Source organism: Notothenia coriiceps, unplaced genomic scaffold (genome assembly GCF_000735185.1).
Source record: "Notothenia coriiceps isolate Sejong01 unplaced genomic scaffold, NC01 NC01_scaffold00026228, whole genome shotgun sequence".
NCBI lineage: Eukaryota > Metazoa > Chordata > Actinopteri > Perciformes > Nototheniidae > Notothenia > Notothenia coriiceps.
In genome coordinates, this window is record NW_011358929.1 from 61,051 (window position 1) to 83,531 (window position 22,481).

General features: G+C 40.0%; 2 protein-coding genes across 3 annotated transcripts in view; one reads left to right on the plus strand and one right to left on the minus strand.

Annotated features, from left to right (window-relative positions):
* Positions 1-1,990, plus strand: part of snap29 (synaptosome associated protein 29) — a 4,285-nt gene extending 2,295 nt beyond the window's left edge. The window contains exons 4-5 of the mRNA XM_010784207.1: positions 527-631; positions 829-1,990. Of these exons, the coding sequence (XP_010782509.1) occupies positions 527-631; positions 829-989 (266 nt within the window). The 3' untranslated portion in view covers positions 990-1,990. The remainder of the gene's footprint in view (positions 1-526; positions 632-828) is intronic.
* Positions 1,991-5,300: 3,310 nt separating this feature from the next.
* On the minus strand, positions 5,301-18,758 carry si:dkey-178e17.3 (somatomedin-B and thrombospondin type-1 domain-containing protein). 2 transcript variants are annotated; one of them, XM_010784209.1, is made up of 5 exons: positions 18,291-18,758; positions 10,442-10,624; positions 9,913-10,003; positions 7,652-7,810; positions 5,301-6,753 (listed from the first exon to the last, which is right to left on the minus strand). In XM_010784209.1, the coding sequence occupies exons 1-5, from the start codon at positions 18,538-18,540 to the stop codon at positions 6,648-6,650; spliced, it is 789 nt and encodes a 262-aa protein (XP_010782511.1). In that variant the 5' UTR covers positions 18,541-18,758; the 3' UTR covers positions 5,301-6,647. The 2 variants fall into 2 exon arrangements, with proteins under 2 accessions (XP_010782511.1, XP_010782510.1); XM_010784208.1 differs by having other exon boundaries at positions 10,442-10,627.
* Between the last annotated feature and the right edge of the window lie 3,723 nt (positions 18,759-22,481).

The window sequence follows — 22,481 nt, forward strand, 5'->3', positions numbered from 1 at the left end:
AACGGAGAGCACCAGAACGCGGCTCCGGGCCGGGACTTCAAATATTGCAGTACCCATAAGGAGCCGTACACATGCCGCAGTGTTTGCGTGGCTGTGTCTTTAGTTGTAAGCACAGTGGCGATCTGTTGTTATTAGCATCTGGTTAGCTAGCTATGCTAACGAATTGAAAGAGCTTTTCTACAACCAGGTGGAAGAGAGCTCTCTCCTGAGAGGCTCAAATAACCTCAGCTCAGTGAGGTTAAAGCACACCTTGATATCATTATAGTTATTAATGAGACATTAGATACTCAATTATTAACAGGTATAAAATACTATATGACAGTAACAAAAAAAAGTTGTTAAAAATAACAAGAATAGAGTTTGAAAGGGGAGTGATTTGTAAAATATCCATAAAGAAAAATCTGTCATTGTCAGATGGTATATTACGCTGTTTTTTTTCTGTATCGAATAGTTCTCTCTTTTTTCACCATACCTGTGTTTGCATCACTGAAACTGGCTTCCACCGTCTCTCATTTCTATGTTCCAGCATTTGGAGCTTCTGCATCAACAGGTGACAGCTCATCAAGGCAGAATGGATACTCTCAGAACCAACACCTCAAACAGGCTCACCTGACCCTCGACAATAATTTAGGTAAAACTTGTTGGTTTTGTTCCCTTGTATTTATTCCTAGATAATGATGTGAAGTGTGCATTACAATGAAACGTGTTATTCTTAAGTATAACCATCAATTATTATTCAGTGTCCTGTATAATCAAAGTTAGGTGTGAAAGTGTTTCCTGCTAAACCACATTTTATCTAATGTCCGCTGTCCTTTCTGAATGACCTAGATGAGATGTGCAGTGGCTTGAGTAGACTGAAGAGCCTCGGACTTGGGCTCCAGGCTGAGATTAATGACCAGGACGACTCCATTGATTCTCTGATGAATAAAGTGGACAAGATGGATCTAAAAATCCAAAACACGAACCAACAGATTAAAAACCTCAAATAAAGCAAACATTTTGAATCAGTTTACAGAAAAAAAAGAAGGCAACAGTTCATCCTCTCACTTGGCTCTCCATCCTCGCCTATGTTCAGTACACTAAAGTGTGCTTTTAATGCTGGTTTAAGACATTTTAATTTTGTTCTTGAATGACTGAATTGTCATTTCTGAATATTCAGTTCAATGTCAGATTTGTCTATGAATTCCTTATTTTCAGTTTTTTACCGACATGATGATATAGTCAAATATTTCACTCACAAATGTGATTTGTTAACTTGTTTGCTTTTCCTTCCCCTGCTTTATCAAGCTCCCGGGTGGTCAGAGTTGGATTAGATTTTCTATATCGCCATTTGCCAAAGACTTATAATTGGCTACTTGTTTTCTTATCAACAGATGGTTTGACAAATAATGATAGATTGTTTTTATATTCATTATATCTTATACATCATATGTCTATAACTGGAATGTTCTGTATGTAAGGTTAAAATGTCAGCGCTAACTTCCTGGAGTTGCCTCCACCAAACACTTTGAACGGTCAGATCACTTTTGCCTTAAGCACAAAATGTACGTACAGTATGTACTGACTTTTGTTTGCCACATGCCTTCGTCTCCATTGTTACAGCTTACTGTCTGACACTTAGTTTGATTATTAGAAGATTTAGTTTGAATTTCTTTCATGTTCTTCCCTGCTTCGCCTAGCTTTATATAAGTTGTTTATATTGCTAAATTGTATTGAATTCTACACAATGTGATTGAGTGAGTTTTGAACAGCGTAAACAATATGAAGCTGTGAATATAAAAACTCAAAACTATAGGAATTAATAATCACTTTGTATGTTACCGGATACATGATTTATAAAGTACACTAATCAATTATTTCACAAGGTAATTGGGTTAAAACGATGGAACAACAAATTACCATTTGTGGTCAAAATGTTTGAACTTTTCATTTAATATCATGTATTCAAACTGAAACCATATACCCAATAAAACATTTCTAAGCACATTAACACAGTAACATTTCCTGTGTTTTATAAATTGTGTTTCTGGTAAAGTAGAGCAGTAAGTCAATAGCAACACAAGGTGGTGCCATATTTCCAGGGTGGAATTTATGAGCTCCTGCAGAAAGATACCACTGATGACTGCTTGAACATTTTCATATATTGTAATGTAAGGTGTTTTTAAATGACGGGGGTTCATAGCTGATATTTTATAGTACACGTATAACTACGGAAGAGGATCAGGGCCACATAAAAACAATTCTTTGGGGATTTTCCTCAGAATTCTCCCAAAAGAAAAAAATGTCACTTCCAAAAAATATGTTTCATGTGGCCCTAATTCTCTTCCGTATATAACAGCTAAACATCACTCAAATATGTCCCAAAAACTATATCCCCAAAGTTCCCTTCAAAACAGACAAAAACTATCAAGTAAATAAGATAAGATGGAACGTTATTAATCCCCGTGGGGAAATTCAGGAGTTTAAGCAGCAACAGAGTGAGAGCGAAAGTACAGTACAGATGCACTGTAGATTAATACAATTAAAGATAAAGTTAACATTACAATTATATACAGGTAAGTAGCTGTTAAAACAAGAATTAATGTAATGAACATACATTTGAGTCCGGATTGTTAAATATATTTACATGGATGTGTGCAGGTCAAAGTTTTTGTGTGTGTCACATTGTTAACCCCTTGTTGTGCAGCCTGATGGCTACAGACACAAAGGACTGTCCCAGGCGCTTGGTGCTGTGCCGAGGAGGGATGAGTCTGTGGCTGTACGTACTCCTCATCCTCACTAGCTCTGCATGGAGGGGGTGGGAGGAGTACTCCAGGATACTGTCCAGCTTTCTCCTCCTCCTCCCCTCTGCCACCTCCTCAAGATTGTCCAGTTGTTAAATAATGTTCAGCCTTTAAGCAAAGAAGCTCATATTTTACTGCAAATACAATACACCAATCTTTAAAAACAAGACATTGTTAATATAATACAATATAACATAATTGTTTTATTAGTATGATCATCATGGGATGTGTGTGTGTGTGTGTGTGTGTGTGTGTGTGTGTGTGTGTGTGTGTGTGTGTGTGTGTGTGTGTGTGTGTGTGTGTGTGTGTGTGTGTGTGTGTGTGTTTTACTATAGTGGCTCTGTTGGGTAGCAGCTGTGTGTGTGTGTGTGTTTTTACCTATGGGGGCTCTTTGGGTAGCAGCTGGTGTGTAGCTCTCTGGTTCCTGTCCAGGCGTTCCATTCATTACATTCCTGTGTTGGACCAGCTGCTCTTACACTGGCAACAAGCCTTCCATTAGGATGACCTCTCTAATTACAGTACACACTTCAAAAAATCGCATACATGCACAACAGGGCGACACAGCGGGGAAATTGGGGTACCAACCAGGGCCCCTGCTGAAGGAGGCCCCTGCACGTCTGAACTTGAAGGTTGTTCTATTGGGAGTTCCCAAACATTTCAAGCATGTATTTCATATTTGCTTTATTTTTGAAGCAACATTTGGTTGAATGATGCCGTATCACCAACAAAGATGCAAAGCTCACCTCTGAAGATTAAGGCAACAAACAAACAAGGTAGATCAGGACCCAGGAATCTCAGCTAGGCCTACATTTACACATTAGAATGGGAGGAAAGCTGTCAAGGATGGTCCAGTAGACAAAATGCAATAATACAGACAACCCAATTTCACCTTGTTTAAGCAACTACCATTTTAGTTTCGGTCAAGAAAAAAGATGCACCTAGTTGGAGAGATATATTTTAGCTACAGGGTATAACATTTCAAAAAATTCTGTGTCACTTTTACTTGCATTTATCACTCAATTGTAATTATGTAAAACAATTTGTGTGAGATGCACAGACATATGTATATACTGCTGAAGCGTCTTCAGGTGAGGTGATACCACACATCCCACAACATCACCAATAAACGGATGTCACCTCTTGGTTCTTTCCCTTAACGCCAGTCGTGGGGGCCAGGAGGGCTTTGAACAGCTGTCTTGTCAAAAGCAAACAGTGGCCGTGCTGTGACAAAGGCTGCTGGTGCTGGAATGCCCCCCTTTTCAGCGGGCATAATCCCAGAACACACTGCTGTCGGAGCCCATCAGGCACTGGGCCAGAGACGGGCCTTCCTGCCCTTTGGAAAGCGGGTTAGCAGCAGAGGCAGGGCAGCCAGGGGGGTAAAGCCTGCTTCAGAGGGGATGGACTGTCAGGCTGACAGCACTCTATTGCCACTGTTGTAGTAAAGGAAAATAAAGAGTTGTGCTGACGAAGGGGAGTCTGGTAGGGATCTGGGGACAGGGAGGAGAGAGGTGTGCAGAGAAAAGGGGGGAGGATGGCTGGAGAGATAAATCGAAGAGGTCATTTAAATTGCCTCTGAGATGGAAGACATGAAATAAGCCAAGATTATGAATCTTTTTCAATGGATTAATGTGGGATCCTGGGGTTGTGATGTTTTTATCAAAACCCAAGTACTGCTCATTTTCAATTCTTTAGACAAAACTGCTCTGCTTTTGTGAAAAAAATTGAAACTTTTAATATCGTTCCTATGCTGTTATAACTTTTCTTCAGCTGGGACTCCTCCTTACATACCTGCCAGAATGTACAGTGCATCCTGACAAAATGAGCAATACAATTGATGCATTAGGAAGTTACAAGACAACAAAATATGGTAAAGTATAATGTTCTAATAATGTGGTTTATTTGGTGTTTATAAACAACGATCAGGGTCACAGTCAAGGTTTACACATCCACTCCTCCATGTTCAGTTAACTTGCCCATACATCACGCTAGGCAGGAGGAAAACTGGCTTACAAATTGGACATCTTGGTATTCTCTCTCTAGAGCTTCTGTAAAAACAAAAACGTGTGGGTAGCAGATGTACTACCAGATTGTTTAAGTTGTGCAGTGTTTAGCCTGTCCACACATCATCTCTGACACTCACATCACATAAACAAACCTAAATTGTAGGAGAATGTGCCACAAATACATGATTATATACATTAGCTGTCATTTTGCTTTTCGTCATACCGCTTACACCACAGGGAAAGAAATGCCAGGAATTCAACCAAGTATGTTGATGGCTAAATGTTTGCATTAGGTTATGTATTTTCAAAAGCGCTCTTCTTTTAACTGTGAACTTCTGCATGTAAACACTGGTCAACGTGAGGGATATACTTAGCGGGGCCAGGCTCATAATAGTAATTGCAGAGTAGAGAGGTCAGAAATGCTAATTGGGGTCTGTGTAACTTCTGAATGCAATGATGCAATGAAATACCAACATTTGAAATGATGACAAGGGAAAAAATGAAGGTATAGTTGTTTATTTTCACTAATGGACAGTGTACAGAGTATGTTGTGCTGCACTATAACATCATCGCTTGTTTTACAATAAATAAACACACAAACACAGACACAGAAAAACCTTTACTGGGACTAAATGTGTCCTCTTCTCAAAGCAGAAGTGCAAGATAAGGTGTACTGAGCCAGCTGACTGACCCTGAGTCAGTAAAGGGCAGGGAGAGAAAAGAAGTGCAGATCAGATTTGTGGGGAGCGCCGGGAGGAGATCCTGCTAATTAATAAAATGGGAGTAACATGGCTATATGCGATAATGTGGTTTACTGGATGACACGTTGCTAATAAAAAAAACTCCCTTGTGATGTAAGATGACTGAGCAGGGCAGGGAGCGAGAGAAAACAGAGTTAAGAAGCAATTTGTTTCTGTCTTGGACACAGAGGACAGAGAGAACCACAGTGAAATTCTCTTAAATGGCTCTTTTCCCTCTCCAACAACATTAGGTATAAACAGATGGAAATTGTTTCCGCCATTAGTCTTTAAAACTAAACCTAAAAACATCTTTAGAGCTACTAACACATTTGACCATCAGATGGAGGCGGATGGGAAAAAGGGACTTAATGGGAGACAAAGACATACATCTCAGCACCTGAGAATCAATACCTGATATTCAACTGACTTGCTGGTATAAATGTTTTTTTTTGTTTAAAGGAAATAATAACAGGGACAAAACTGCAAGACACAGATATATTGACTTAAGGATTCTAGCATAGGATACAATTTGGATGAGCCAGTTTTCCGCATCTCCAGCCTGCAGGTGATTATCCTGGCTGGGGCTAAACTGGGTGCAGCAACTGCTGTTTAGGGTTTTAACTGTTTAACTAATAAGTTTAGCTATATAGACGCATATACATAACACATAAACAATCAAAAGTAGAAAATGTATAAAGCAAAATTATATATTTATATATTTATACATTATGCATTAACAAATGCACTTGCATTGATGGAGGTAGATAGCAAAGATTTAGAGGTAAAAAGGCATAGATGTTGTGATTTGAAGGAAACAATGTGGCTGTAATATCTGCAGATGGATGCAAGAATTTCTGTGTGCTTAGTAAATACAGTACAGTGTGTGTGTGTGTGTGTGTGTGTGTGTGTGTGTGTGTGTGTGTGTGTGTGTGTGTGTGTGTGTGTGTGTGTGTGTGTGTGTGTGTGTGTATACAGTAGTTATGAGGTGAAAGGAAAAAGTGGCAGGATGCTGCTGATCTCCTAGAGTTACCCATCCAGTAATCTGGATCGGAGGGTCTGGCCTTGGGCTGCGGAGGGAAGTCTGGTCCCTGCGTACGGATATCTGGCAACTGCATGTGGGCTCACACGAAGAGCACAGAGTAGGGAGGACAGCGACATCCCTCAGAGGACGACTCCCGCACCCAGGAACCATGACAGCCCGGGACTGAAGCCGCCGCCCAGAACGTTCTAGGAAGAAAATGAACATATATCAAGCATGGAACAAAATACAATTGAATTGTTTTTTTCATTATAGATTCAAGGGTGAACATGTATGCGTGGGTTAACCCAGCCTACAATTCTACACATAATGACTGTAATGTTGGCAGAGTATAGATATTAATTAAAAAAGATGTCAAAAGTTGCATTGCATTAAAGACGCAAATAAATGCAAATAAAACAACTTTAAAACAAGATGAGGCCAATATGATTTTGGAGCAACAATTTTCCAAATGATCCAATGTCAAACGAACAAATCCATGCTTTTCATGGCGCTGCAGACTTAAAATGTGTGTTGAACAGAGGGCTTACAACTGCCCATATATAGCTGCATTTATGAGCTCAGATTTAACATTCTGGATACTCTTCACAGATTAAAGCCTGCCAAACTAATTGTTGCTAATTGCACAAGTAATGAAGGTATTTATTTAATATATAATATATAAACATATATGAACATATTTCATTCTAGTTGCGGTTTACACAGCAAATGATTACACCTACGATGATAGCTAACAAGTACAAAGTATTATACCATCTGTGATGAGGAGGGTGTTTCCCTTCTTTTAGATGCAGCTGCTACCTGATCCACCAGACATCCATTAAGCTACACTCAACATACTGTACGTTTAAATGCATGCTAAGTCATAACACATATTTGAATGAGTCTCTCAGTGCCTTGTTTATCTGGCTTTTCACTTGCTGACAAGGGAAAAAACATTGTTCTATTTTTAGTTTTCTTAAGCCAAGTTCCCCAAATGACAAAAGCAACTTTATAGATGTCGAGGCCCACATCCATAAACTGTAAAACTGTCAGTGGTGTAATGCATCAACATGTCTTTTTATTTATTTTCATTGCTTGGTTTACCGGGTACTTTCTAAGCCGTCTCCTCCGCAGCGGTTTGACTTTGACATGGCATCACTCTGACACTCGGCACAGACCAGCCTCTCTCTCACCAGCTGAGCGCTCCACAGTTTGAGTTTACACGCTGCACTGGCCTGCTTCACCCGCAGGTACACACAGTAACTGCAAGCACAGAGTACAGAGAGGGAGGGAAAGTCTCAACAATAATTGATACCATTTCACAAACAATTGATTCTAATATTTGGGAAAGAACATGGGTCATAAGGTCAAATCACACATTTCTGGGTCTAAAGCGAGAACTATTTCACAACTCTTTATCCGAGTGCTCCACATCTAATGTTGTTGTTTCTTGGATTAGGCTTTGGATCTTTATCACTACGTCACATAAACCTCTGCGCCATCAACATCAAAACAGGAAAATGGAAAACAGATGAAGGCACAGAGACACAAGCCAGGTTTAAACACTCACATCACAAATCACAAACAGCCACATGTCACGGTCACCTGCAGTATCCTAATATAAACACACCTCAGTCTGTACTGGGAATAATAATAAAGTCTTGTTTTTCTGTTCACTATGTTCTCTGGCGAGCACTTTGAACATCTGCACCATTTATTTTGTCTCTGATTCAGTCATCTGTGACAAAACACCATCCCCAGTGGGAAGGTTTGTCAAAGAAAACATAACGCTGCAGTTTTTATCAGTGATTCTTCCAGACTTTTTCCAACTATAACATTTTCTTTTCATCAATATTTTTAAAATGTTCTTCTCATGTCGAATGTCCATGCTTGCATGTCAAGGTTAAATGAGAAAATGTAAATAAAAAGGAGTGAATATAAGGTGCAGAAAGTAGAGAAAAGTGACAACTCAAATTCAAAAATAATTTATGCTTGATGGATTTAGATCAGACCTTTTCAATAAAATATAGCTTGGGATTGTTTAAGAATGACGCAGAAAAGAATATATAATACATATAACAAGGACATACCACATTCAGTTCATGTGCACATGCATTTACTTGAGGGTACCCCCTACCCCCCATAATTAGGTTTGAATTGCAAAACATTTAAATAATGAAAACCTCAAACCACTCTACAAAAAAAAAGATAAAATATTATTATGTCTTAATTCCTAAAAGATATTAGCTCTGCTCTGTGTTGAGCCTTTAAGAGTTTAAAGTCAGATCTGCATAACAGAATCCTGACCATTTCTTACCTCACCATTAGCATGAAATATTACTCATTCAGCTAATCTCCCAGCTATAACTGGAGTCCCAAAGACAAATACAGACCATCATTTCATATCATTTTAACTCCTCGTCCCTTTGGGTCAATTTCAATGACAACACCAGGGACCCACGGGAACCAGATGTCTGTGGGAAATCCCTTTAACTCAGTGTCATCCATGCTGGATGGATCACGTTTGAGTAATGTGCTACCAATCCCCTGATGCTCTGTATTTCAGTCAAAACACAAGTATCCAATGTCCATCTTAATCAGTATGAAAGGTTTGAAGGCGATCAGGGAACAAGCAGTCATTTTATTCCCTGATTTCTGATGTTTCTGCTCTGACAACATCTGCAATCAGCTCAGATCAAAGATGACATCCATGCAGGGAGAGTTTGCCTCTTACATGAATTATGGTTGCCTTATCAGAGAAGGTTAGCTCGTGAGTCAAATAGTCATGATTGTAGTAATGTTACACAGTCAAAGCAATTTCAAAGCTCTGCTATCGCAACCTTGGACTTGGTCTTTATTCTCTAATCTTTGGGAGCACAAGTTGATTTCAGAGTGACCTTTGGAACTAAGTCAAAACTGAGAAAAAACTGATATGGAGCTGAAATATAATTCCAGCTGCGTCAGAAAGGTTAAGAGTCAGCCTTGAGGCTTGGAACTCAAACAAAAGTGGCTCTAACTAAAACACTTTTCTTATATAAAATGATTACTGGCACAAAAGCATTGTATATTAATGTTTAAATGTAGTCATTAGTTAAAGCTATGCTTTTAAAGATATGCTATCAACATATTGAGCTGGTAAATTCTAAATGAAAAGCATAGATGTTTTAGAAATGGAACACTGTAAATCTTATGTTACTGTAAGAAGTCAATGTCTCTATAGAAATATATATATTAAGCAATGCCCCACGCAATTGGGCTGTAATAACCCACTCTTTGCACATGATAGCCAGCACTACAGACAAAACAGCGCGGGTCAGTCGTGAGCAGTCTGTGTGTTTGTTGCAGTCTGATCATAGAGGCCCTACCTGGCCTTCTCCTCCTTCATCAGCATGTGTGGTCGTCTCCAAGGGTCCTTGAAGTTCCTCTTGAAAGAATCAGGCAGGATCTTTGCCACCTCTGCAAGTCAGGTGTGGGGACAAAAAGGTAGAAATGCAAAACAAGAGTGAAAATCTTACTTACACTGAAAATAATCTTTTAAAAATAAATTACAGAAAAGTATAAACACATCTTACATTTTATCTGTTAGAGCTCATACCATGACTCAAAATGAATATAGCAAATGACTCAAAGTGGTGTTCTTGGAAATCTACTTGAAAAAGTGTTTATCTGTGTTCTGGTGTTTAAGAAGGTGATTCAATAGTGTGCGCATAACTGAGGCAGATGAAATAGTGCAGCTGGAGATAAGGCCTGTTATTTACAGTAAAAGCATTAACAGCGTTTACCCCAGAGAATATTGAAACACCAGATAAATATGTACCAGAGGTCAGAGCTGAAGTGCGTGCATCATAATATAAACACAAGCATTGGGGCATGTAGAAAATCTCACAAACGTACCTTTGGCAGTGCTGCATATGGCGTTGTTTCCAAAGCATCCTCGACGCTGTTTGAGGTCAGGACAGGGCGTGCCTCCGTTTCTCGGGGGAACAGACACTAGGCGACTCCTCTCTGTGCTGCCCACTCCACACGGAGCTGTGCATGATGACCATGAACCCCAAGATCCCACCACACAGTCAATGGCTGCTAGGGAAACAGAGAGACAGAGAGAAGGAAAGTCACTAAATAAGAATAAGTAATACAAAGAAGGAGCATAGAGTCCAAGCATATCAGTTTTAAATAATATGAAACAGACAAAATCAGGAAACACCATATAAGAGAGGTTAAAAGCAGCCTTTAATGTAATTTGTAACGTAGATTATCAAATTGTTATCAAAACAGTTTCTTTTTTAAGGTCTCTCCAGCTGTCAACTATTCTGAAAAATGGTTTGGATCTTAACCCCAGAGGTAGATGCAAACTTTCCCCTAATCGTTGCTGTCATGCCTAACTGCATGGCTGAAAGTATGAGTTGCAAACACACCCAGATATGGAGCTGCATTATATTGTACTGAGCATTTACTCAGGTAGGTCATGGTAGGCGGCAAGCGAGTGAAGGGGTCATTACCATCTACTAATGTCAGATCAGCTGAACCCCAGACACAGGAAGTCTGTGACCCGGGTCGCATGTGTGGTGCCATTTAAATAAGGGGCTAATTATGCATCCTGTTCTCTCTGGTTTCCCTCTTCTACACACTTAAACACACACACACGCACACACACACAAACTGCAGACCACATAAACACAGCAGTAGCAGCAATCAGGCTTCCTGTTCAGTAGGCTGATTTAGCCAATTACATCAGGCTAAGAGGAAGCTGTATCAGTTAGATGGCTGCTCTGATCAAAGCAAGTAATCAAGCTTTGTTCAACACAGAGATTTAAAAGCGGCAGACATTTAACAGCCTTGTTAAGAAGGAAGTGCCCACTCCATAAACACAAAGACAAATAAGCAAAGGGGCACTCCAACAAACACACAAATTAATTAATGCAAAAATATAAGTACACACCATTTTATTCACAAAGTATGATGTTGATGTGTGTTTTTTTAATACTTTATTGCAAGTCAGATCAATTCATCCTGCCAAATTCACATTTTTTTGTAATAATTAAACCAAAGGAATAAAGTAAAATAAATATACATGTGTGAAAACATTCAATAATGATGTTAGTATTCCTTCTATTGCCGGCATTAAAGGTTTAATGAAAGCAGGTGCACAGCTTGAAGCTCTCAGATGTTCTTGATGAAATTATAGGGAGGGAGAGGATAAATACACCATCACTGAATCTAATCTTCCCTCGCCATCTAATCTACCTCACTCTGTCTTTATAATACACACTCACACCACAGTACAATGCTGCAAGTGGATAAGTATGTGTGTGTGTGTGTGTGTGTGTGTGTGTGTGTGTGTGTGTGTGTGTGTGTGTGTGTGTGTGTGTGTGTGTGTGTGTGTGTGTGTGTGTGTGTGTGTGTGTGTGTGTGTGTGAACAGTAGAAAGAGAGAGAGAGAGCTTTCAAGGTGCCGCCTGTGCGGTTTATTCCCATGGTCCTGTTGGGGTTTCGGAGGGGGGGCAGCTGTCTCAGTGACACAGTCGATCCACAAAGCCACTGTGGAATCTCTGCATTCCTGCACATTAGTGCTGCCCACCTGACACTCGCCTTTCCCAGATCATCACACACACCCACATCGAAAAAACAATTTCTGTCAGATAAACCCACCCACTTGGGTCTGTTCCAACGTCAATCATCACCCTAAAACACACAGACATACACATTACACCGTGTAGACTTGTACAGGGAACTTTCTTGAAAGAACACTAAAGGGCGTGATCGAATCACACCAACACCGTATCAGCTTCCTACTCTTGCCCCCTCCACCTCTTCTTATCCTTACTCCTCGCCTTTCCTTTCCTCTTCTACATCCTCAGACGCTCCCAGGGGAAGTTTACATGTTGCTGTTTTTTGTTTCTTATGTTGGGAAAAACACGAGCAAGCAGGGCAGTTGAGGTCTTTACTGCCGAGGGTGTCCAATGAAACCGATAGAGTCAGCGAGTTCCCGCCACCTGAGGGGAAAAGGGGCTACCCCACTGATGGACACTGACACACACTCACCAACACACTCACAGGAATAAGGCCCTGTCTGGAAGTCTCTGCCTGTTGGCCCCAAGCCACGAGAGGTCAGAAGGCAATTACCAAACTGTGGTGGTCCCCCACTCTGTTTCGAGTACCAGCAGAGTGACAGTCCCACCACCCACATGATAACCCTGCTGACAGCCTGACACAGCCTGACCCACAGAGCTTACAGCCACCGCTGTCCTCTGTCCCCATTGTTGACGAGAAAGTCCCCAGTTAGAAAGCATGCCAGCACCTCTGACCTCTGACCCCAATACAGGAAACAAATGGCACTCGTTGTCAGCATGTTCCGCTTTTGTCTTTTCCATCAGCTGGTATTTTTACAAAGTGGTTTCAAGCACTCTTAAGTTTTTGTTTCCGCTCAGAGAGGCTTCTATTGTTAAACAGAGACAGTGTTTTATGGGCTACTTAGGTCTGTATCGTCCAATATTTAGGAGGCACACAGTAAATGTTAAAGTGACTTTTAAAACATTGACAAACTGACTCGAGCTATTTAAACTGAAGGCCAAAATAAAATGTGTGTTTTTGTTATTTAACCTCATAGATCCTGAATGTTAGTTTTTACTAGTTGGGGCTCAATAATGTGTACCAATTACCAAGGATTTAATATCAAATGACATTTAAATCAAATTACTGTCAATGAAATGATTCAACAGATAACCTGACTTTGAATCTTAATAACGTATAACTTAAAGGGTAACCACCACTTCTACACATCCAAGTATGTTTACAGGTTTGAGGGATTGCATATGAGAAGGAAGTGTATAAACCTTTTGTGGCTTCATCTGGAGCTGCGCAAAGTCTCCTCAAGTGATCAGGACATGGAAGCTTCAGTTACAGCTACAATTAAAAAAGAAATGCTGAGATTAATGTAAAATGGGTTTGTTTGGAATTTGGAATTTTTTCAGCATTTTTTCCTGGTTGTTGTCAGAGCTGCAGACACATGCTTTTAAATGAATCGAACCACTGAATGTGTATCCAACCTCAGCAAATGTTATCTCCTTACTTGTCAACTAATCTCCAGTCACACTTGATACAGTGAGATAATGGCATATTGGCATTCTTTCGCTCTCACTTTCGCTCTCCCTAAATGCTGCTTCCCTTTTAGGGTTTCATAACAAAAGACTTATCAGCACTGCCCGCCCAATTTGCTTTATCTTCCTCTCCCTTTATCACTTTGTCCCACACTCTCCCTTGTTCTTTCTCCCCATCTGTCCCCTTGTTTTGGTCCTCTTCTTCACTCTCCCACCCCCTCTTTTCTTCCTCCATCAACTCTCTGATGAGACCCAGATGTCCAGCTGCTCTAAAGGACCACTGCACCTCCAACCCTCCACAGCCAACCCCCCTCCCATGTAGAGAGCTGGGCTGTGGTCCCATCAGACAAGACTTATAATGTTCAGCAACACAAAAGGAGAGGCCTGATAAAAGGGGTGAAAGACACGGGACTGAGGCCTAATAACAGGTTACATGACTGCTTCCTGTAGACACCTCGAGAAGAGGAGCCAAGCAAAGTGACTAATTAAAAGGGTTCATATCAAACACAGCCGATAATAGTTTGCATTTCATGGCCTTCCAACACTTTATGATAGCTGAATTGTAATAACTGAAGACATGGTAAAACATAGAAGAAATAATCATTCCTAATCATGACTCCCTTGCAACAAAAGAACAATGACGCAAAACATGAGATGCAACTAAAAATGTTCTCTTGTCAGTGAAAGGTTTGTCTGTTTATTTTCAAAGACTAAGTGCACTTTACCTCACAGTTGCGGCAACATGTGTAGAATTAAAGGCACAGCAGCTGGTTCACTAAACGTACACATCTGCCTCAGGTTCAATGGAAGCTTTTGAAAATAGTATACTAAGAGGATAAAGTCATTTTAGTGTCCCTGTGAGGTTTGACATTAGCACAAGTTGAATGCTAATGCCAGTATGTTAACTTGCTCATTATAACAATGTTAACATACTAATGCTAATCCATTGTGAAACAAATGTCATGCTAATCCATAGTCGGCCACAACTTTCGTCCTCAGCGTGGTACTAGAAGGACAATCAGGGGATCCCAAATGTCAGTAGGATTCATCGACTGGGGACCATCATCATTAGTCTGGATCAAAGTGGTGGACAGACTGACAGACCCACTTTGTTTTACATAGAACCATGCGGCTAGCATGGCTCAAAATGTATTTGTATGTAAATAAGGCATTTGTCCTTTAAAGGTTGGATCACTGAGGTTTAAATATAAAGCGTTTTCTTATTATTACCAGCACTATTTTGCCATGAACAACAGTTTGGTCTAATTTGATCAACTTTTGAGGCAGTTGTCTTTTTGCCACAGAATGGAAGAATTGTAAAATATCAATCAAATGTAAAAACATTTTGTTGAAGAAACAGTTCCTGTGAAAACTGTTGACACACTTGATGATGGAAATAGAATAAGATATTTGCATTTTCTTGTCATGAAGAGGCCAGACGAGGGGCATCAGAATAACAACATTGAAGATCTATCGTGGTGCATGCCGTATGGGAGAAACTGGACGGTACACGGTTTGTCGCAAAAACTACAACAGCTGGCTCTTTTCAGCCAACCTGGAAACAAACATTCACTACTAATAGAGGCTGAAGAGAGAATGTAGTGGGAGCAAGGAAGAAAAGGAGGGAGTGAACGTAGGTGGGAAGAAGCAAACATCATGGCATGACAGCATACCGTTCCCCGTAGGAGAGACGAATGAATAATGAGCAAACCTCCGGTGTATCTGAGGCAGAGTCTTCCTGCTGAAGTGAGAACTACCAGACACCACAGACAGAGGAGATGAGCTTCGATCCTCCTGTGGGACAGTTTCATCTCTAGAGACTGTGATGAGGAATGAGCAATTACAGACTTACTATAGTACTGCAAGGAAATAACCAGAAATACTCCAACCACAGAAGACAACTCCCCCGTTGGATTTTCAATGCAAATGTGTCTTATTAAGTTTAAGTTGCCTCCTCCTTTTATGCTTTATATGCTATGTCCCTCTATGTTAGTGAACCAGCTTTCAGTTCTCTGTATGAATTATCTATCAAGGTGAAGAAAGTGAAATATCCAAGAAAATATATCTCTTAAAAGCCTCCCTGAAGGAGCACCAATTAAAGTGCATGTTCCAAGCCTCTTTTTACCAGTACAGTATGTTTAGAAAAGGATGGATGCTTTATTATGCTTAAGAGAAGTAACCCTTTTTACTTTTGTTAGTGTATTTGTGAGAAGGATAACTTGCACAAAGGCTAGCTTTATCAAGATAATGAAGAATACTTCTAGAAACAAATCTAGAAACCTAGATAGAAACCAGATTATGCAGAGTTGTGTAGATTACAAATGGTGTCATTTACTTATGCAAATACACGCCACAAAATCTTTCAAGTTCTACAACTCCCAAGAACACACCGGTAATTGGCCAACATACCCGTCTGATGCAGAAAGACCTTATAGTTGCGAGACAACAGTGTTTAAATTTAAACAGGCCAAGAAATGCATGGCCCATCCTTCTAAGATGCGTTACTTTGTGTGTTGTAGGGAGAATTTGTTTTCCACCACACTCTTGTTTTAAGTTCATACCTCCCAGTTCACAGGAACATTCTCTTCATTCTAAATAAGTATTTCATTCGAACAACATCTCTAGAGCAAAGCGTTTCAACTCTAAAGAGTTGTAAGTGTTTTTGTCCAAGTGGTGCAAGTAGTCTGCCAGTTTTTTCTGTCACCCACTCAAAGCTCTTTGCACAGCTCCAGCTGACACGACTAAATTACAGACTGTGACAGACAGTACACAGACAGACTCCTTGATGCGTTGCAGATCTGCAGGATCAGGATCAGATAAGGTCTGAGTATAAAGTGGGTGAGGGCGCTCTGATGGAAGTGAGCCAAGCCACATGATGCATGTTGTGTTTATACTGGTGAGATGCTCAGGTTGCAGGTGGAGGAAGTCGAGGTGATTTTCACAGCACCACTCACTGATCCATTCAGCATTTGTAGGTCATGTCCATGTCATGTTGACATTATGTTCATGTTCAGATTAAAACAATAGACCATAAAGCCTTAAACAACACACTATACACATTTTTATAATTTACAGTTGTGTGAATAAATGTTACCAATTTGTAGATGATTTCTTCTTTTCAGTTGATTTACAGATATTCACATTCATCTTGGAAACATCTTCTAACCTGTAACACCTGCATCACACTGCTGTGTCATTTTCTTCTGTACTGTGTCACATCTTCATTGACCTGTCAGAGCAACACACGAGCCTCCACTGTGATGAATACCTCCTCCTTGAACCGATGTGCATGGCGGCAGTTAGCTGACCTGCGGAGGACCAGCTGCTGTTAAACAGTGCAGTGATGAGTCAAAGCTGACCTGAGGTGCTCTCCTGAGCTCATTCTGCTAAATTTCAGCTTGGCAGACAGATGGGAAAGATCAAGTGCTGCATGGACTCCCCTCAGCTGGCTGCTCTCTGTTTATTCAACTTTGACTGTTTGGTGGATAAAAAACTCAATTTGTGATCTGAGCATGTAATATCTCTTCCTATTTGTAGTAAGTAGCTGTTGCCAGTTGACACACCTCTGCCGTTTCGCAAACCTTGAAGTGGAAAAAGGTATTAAAAGTAAAATAAAGCTTGAGGGTTCTTCCAATTCTAAACATGCATTTAAGCACCAATTAACTATTGTTAAAGTGTTGAAAAGAAATCATATAGTATGTCACTTTTGAAAGTATGTGCAGTAGTATACCATTCTGCTGTTAAAGAGTGACTCAAAGAGGGTTCAGCTATCCTGGCAGTAAACCATAAACAGTGTGGTCTAATACATAAATTACAGCTTCCATAAAAGTACTTTTGTACACACTTTTAAGTGATTGTTTCAAGTTTGGACGCGGCAGGCTGTTCCCTTCAAAGCACAGATACATCACTCAAAAAAGGTTCACCATGTACACAATGAATGTGCCTAAATAGAGGGATCCCTGCAGCATTAAAGTGCTCTTTGACTAGTAGGCTTGGCCCAGCAGGTGCTTGTTTGTGTGCACTTAAGATGACATACTGTAAGAGCTCAGTTAGTTTGAGTGTTTTTCTCTCTGTCACATCTCAGAGACAGCTCTACTGTAATCCTGACCTTCTTTGGCAGTCTGTTCCACTAGTGTTCATTTCCTTATTTGTCCATATATTGCAGCAGCCATGATGATGGAAGAAGTTAAATACACTCACATTTGAAAGATTCGGTCAATAATCAAACTTGATTTGGTGATTCATATTGCACAGTACTCTTATTTTTGTTAAGGTGGAATTGGTGGTGATGATTTGGGACTTTGTTATGATCAAACTCACCTAACTTTGCAACCACTTAATGGACTGGATTGTTAGTTCAAAGGTCAACCCTACAAACTTAAAAACCAATACTCACAACCAGCTGTTGAAAAATGTTCTATAAAGCACAACCAGACATCTATGTGTAGTATGTCTCACTGTCTCCATGTCACCTCAATGCCAGCCATATCTGGCTCAAACGGGACAACAATGCACAACAGGCGTCACTGAGGACTCAATCTGAACAGGATAGGTGTTCCTTTACCAACAACGTTGAGCTACGATCCCTCCAAGCATAAATGCATTTTATGTCAAATGTCGTTGTGCAGGATAAAATAAGCAACTCACCAGATATTTGGCACACGCGCTGATAGTCCTCGCAGCAGTCCCCGGTTTTCTGACAGTAGGTATCACAGTAGCACACTGTTTTTCTCTTGCTGTATTCAAAACATTCGTTGTTCCGGCCGGTGCAGCAGTTTGGGCTCTCCCTCCCCCTGCAGCCCGCCTCAGCCCGCGGAACAAGTTCCCCGAAGAAAAACGCTAAATATCCACAGACGACAAACACAAGACGCGCTGATCTCCATCCATGCGCTCCCATGACGGAAACTTTTCTGGCTCCACACTCACACACACACACTCCGCTGGTGTATGCTTCACTTTGGATGGAGCTTAAAACCGAGTTACGATGTAAAGACCCTTGTCGTAATTTCTGTCTAAAATCCAAATCCAAGGTAAACTCAGCATTGACACCTCGACACAAACAACTGATGCGTAAAAGTGGAGGCTGTGTGGCAGCAGCTCCTCTATCAGTCTGTCAGACACCGCCCCTTGCAGCTTCTGTTGGTTATTAGGGAAGGCGTACAGTACCAGCCTCTCTCTCTCTAACAAACACTCGCGCGCGCACACACACACACACACACACACACACACACACACACACACACACACACACACACACACACACACACTCTCTATCTCTCTTTCTCTCTCTTTTATCTCACTTGGTTGCGTAATTTTTAGCTCTACAAAATAACAACAGCTATAAGAACACGTTTTTTTTAATTATATTAAAGCACATTGTAATTATGTATGTTGCTAAAAGCTGAGATGTAAATCAAGAAGTTGCTTATTTGTTGTAAAGGTTGCCAAACCAATCAAAATATAGAATTTTTTAAAATGTTTTGAAAGGAACTCCAAATATAACACACAAGTGGAAACACACACTATCTGTAAGAGGAGCTAAGCAACGTTTACATCAACTTGGTTCAAAGCCCATTCAGCACCACGGACAGCAGCAGAGCTACTTTATATTAATATCATAACATAAAATAAACGTTAAGATAAACAATACGATTCAGCCAACAGGTGCTGCGGAAAGTGACAGGTCCCTTTGAGCAGTTCGGTAAAGTTAGAAGGTTATTGACAGATTCGAACTTGACAGATGAATAACTCATAAATACATCTTTGTTAAAACACAAACACAATCGTATATAATCCGTAGGAAGGTAAACAACAAGCTGCAACCTAGTTTTTATTCAAAGAAGCCCGTCCTCCGAGCCGGACAACATTCATCGGTCTCTTTCTGCAGCCGTAGGAGAGACAAGCTCCAGGGATCGTCTGCAAAGTGCAACGCCAAAAAGCAAAAACAAACATAATATTCTAGCATGATTAATAGGCGACCATAATGTGTTATGAGATGTTATTGGCACTTTACTGTATGACAGGGAAGTTATTTAACATCGTGTAGCTTCTTCTGTTAACTCACTCGGCATCAGGGCCATTAGCTGTTGTTTGAGGTCACAAAGGGGCACTACTAAAAATAGATTATCAATGTTTCAATCTAAAAAACGCAGTGCCACAAAAGTAAGAACTACTTGATTTGTGAATGTTATCTGAGTATTTCTATTCTACCGTACATGTTGCAAAATAAAGGTAGGAGAGTTATGAAGCCACACCTCTCAGAAAAAGAGCTACACAGGAAATATTGGTGAGTATTTTTTCCAGAGTAATTACTATTTTGCTCTGAAATAGTGATATTTAATCATTTTGGAGTGTATTTATTACTCATAGCTTCTAGAGTGCAATCAAAAATGCAGAGTCAATTCTATTGGAGTTAAACCATGACCACGCTGTAACGGAGGTGATCTCTGGGGCCATAGATCTCGGTCTCCGTTACGGATTATATAGCTTCATTATTGGCGAAGTATATTACTTTGTTCCACGCTAAAACATTGCACAGGAAGCATGTGATTATATGTAATGTATGCATATATTTGTCACGATTTGTCTATGTTTTAGTTTGTCTGTCTCTGTTTCCTGTTTTAGTTTGAAAAGTGTTCCCCCTCCCGTCTTGTCTGTTGCTGGTGATTGCGTTCACCTGGTGCCCTGTGTTTCTCCTCCCTCCTCACCTGTGTCTTGTTGGTTTGATTAGCCCTGTGTGTATTTAGGTTCTGTTTTCCTGTGTGTGTGTGTGTGTGTGTGTGTGTGTGTGTGTGTGTGTGTGTGTGTGTGTGTGTGTGTGTGTGTGTGTGTGTGTGTGTGTGTGTGTGCCAGAACAGCATGGAGGGCAAGATCCACACATACTCTGGCAACAGCTCCACCTACTGTTCAAGAAGAACTACTAACTTGTTATAGTCCCATAAACTGAGCTGCACACACAGAATGCCCACTGTCCTGCGCCTTTAAGACAGTAATTCAGTACTGTACTTTTACAAATATAATCAACAAATACATTATTTTGCTTGATTACAGTTTGAACTATGCTGTTTATGAAGTAGTTCAAATTAGACACACCTTTACATGCTGCAAAAAATACAATGATGTTGTGCATTAACACATAAATAACATCAATACAATGAAGTTTACTATTTCTCTTAAATGGAGCCAATCTGCCTGAATGCTATTACTTTGTAATTTAGTTTTAGAAAATATTGACTCCTTCGCTTTCTCTTAAGTATAAGATATGAGTACGTTTTCACCACTGACAAATATTTATAATATTTCAGTACACTTTCCTCACTTCCAAAAATGTGCACTACATGCTGTCCTCACTCCCATCTTCTGCACCAAGCTGTGCATTCCTTCACTGGGGCACCACGGATTTAATGTGTGTGTGTGTGTGTGTGCGCGCGTGTGTGTGTGTGTGTGTGTGTGTGTGTGTGTGTGTGTGTGTGTGTGTGTGTGTGTGTGTGTGTGTGTGTGTGTGTGTGTGTGTGTGTGTGTGTGTGTGTGTGAGAGAGAGAGAGAGAGAGAGAGAGAGAGAGAGAGAGAGAGAGAGAGAGAGAGAGAGAGAGAGAGAGATAGTTGCATTACTCTACATGAGCATCAGCCAAAACTGGGACAATGAGTCCCCTGTTGCATTCCTCCCTACCTGCCCCCCATGGTTTGTCCCAACGTGATCTGTTGTAACCAAAAGGGTAGAACAACAAACGAACAAGGGATGGAGAAGCTAAAGAAAACAGTCTCATGCTTTTAAGATTTCAGATGCTTGTTTTAATGAGTTTTGAAACCCCCCTACTAAACAAAGAAACTGAACATTAACCACAGACAACTAGAGGGGACAGTGTTTATGCTCAAGCTTCATCATTAAGAACCACATAGCCTCTGAATACATTGACTTGCAATAATAATTACATTTTCTCGTGGATATTTGGCAGTTAGGATCACAAGCATAGTTCGGTCAAAACTGAAAAATGCTATTAAAAATGAAGAATAATATTACAGAAATAGTGAAACACAACCCATCCGTATTTAAATTCAATTATTACATGAATACATATAGATCATGACTGTTTTCATTATCATTCAGTTGTTGTGTCAGTAAGATGAGATAAGAGATGAATATTCTATTGATAATAAATTAGGATTTACCTCAAGTAGCATTCACAGTGTAACAGAAAAACAAAAGGCACATGAGTGATACAGAAAAATTAACCCTGAATGAAATATTGAATCAGAGAACCAATGGCAATCTTAATATAAATATATTACATTTAAATATAAAATATATTATTTTGTATGTGTTTAGCAGAACAATATGTCTCTTTCTTCATTTTCAATAATTATTGTGTGACCCGCTGACAGGGTCCACATATCTGGGAATCATTTATTTAGGGAAAATGTGAAACCTGCTTCTAACATAAGCAGAAAACAATCAAGCATCAAGTTACCTGATGAACAGTAGTGCTTCCATTAAAGAAAACAGGTCAGAGGTGATTGTCATTGGGATATTTAGACTCACAGTGAAATACAGCAATATCATAATTTCCTAACATCTTAAAAAACCTTCACACCGAGACCTGATCACAGAAACAACAAGTGGCCCACGATAACAACAAGTCATTTCTCACCCATAAAGATATTGAACATTCAATTAATACATTTATAAAGAAGGTCACAATATAAGTCATAATACTCTTCTCTATTTAAGCACGTTATGCTACATTAGCATGTTCTTATTCTGAACATATATTCCTAGTATAACAGGTTTGGCCTTTGGCACAAGAACAATATATATATATATATATATATATATATATA

Bases quoted from the DNA above. Each gene is read 5' to 3' on its own strand.
- si:dkey-178e17.3 (XM_010784208.1), bottom strand. From the start codon at position 18,540: ATGGGAGCGCATGGATGGAGATCAGCGCGTCTTGTGTTTGTCGTCTGT. The intron at 10,628-18,290 runs GTGAGTTGCTTA...CTGTTTCCCTAG, and splicing joins GCGCGTGTGCCAAATATCTG to CAGCCATTGACTGTGTGGTG. The intron at 6,754-7,651 runs GTAAACCAAGCA...TTTTCTTCCTAG, and splicing joins GACGGCTTAGAAAGTACCCG to AACGTTCTGGGCGGCGGCTT.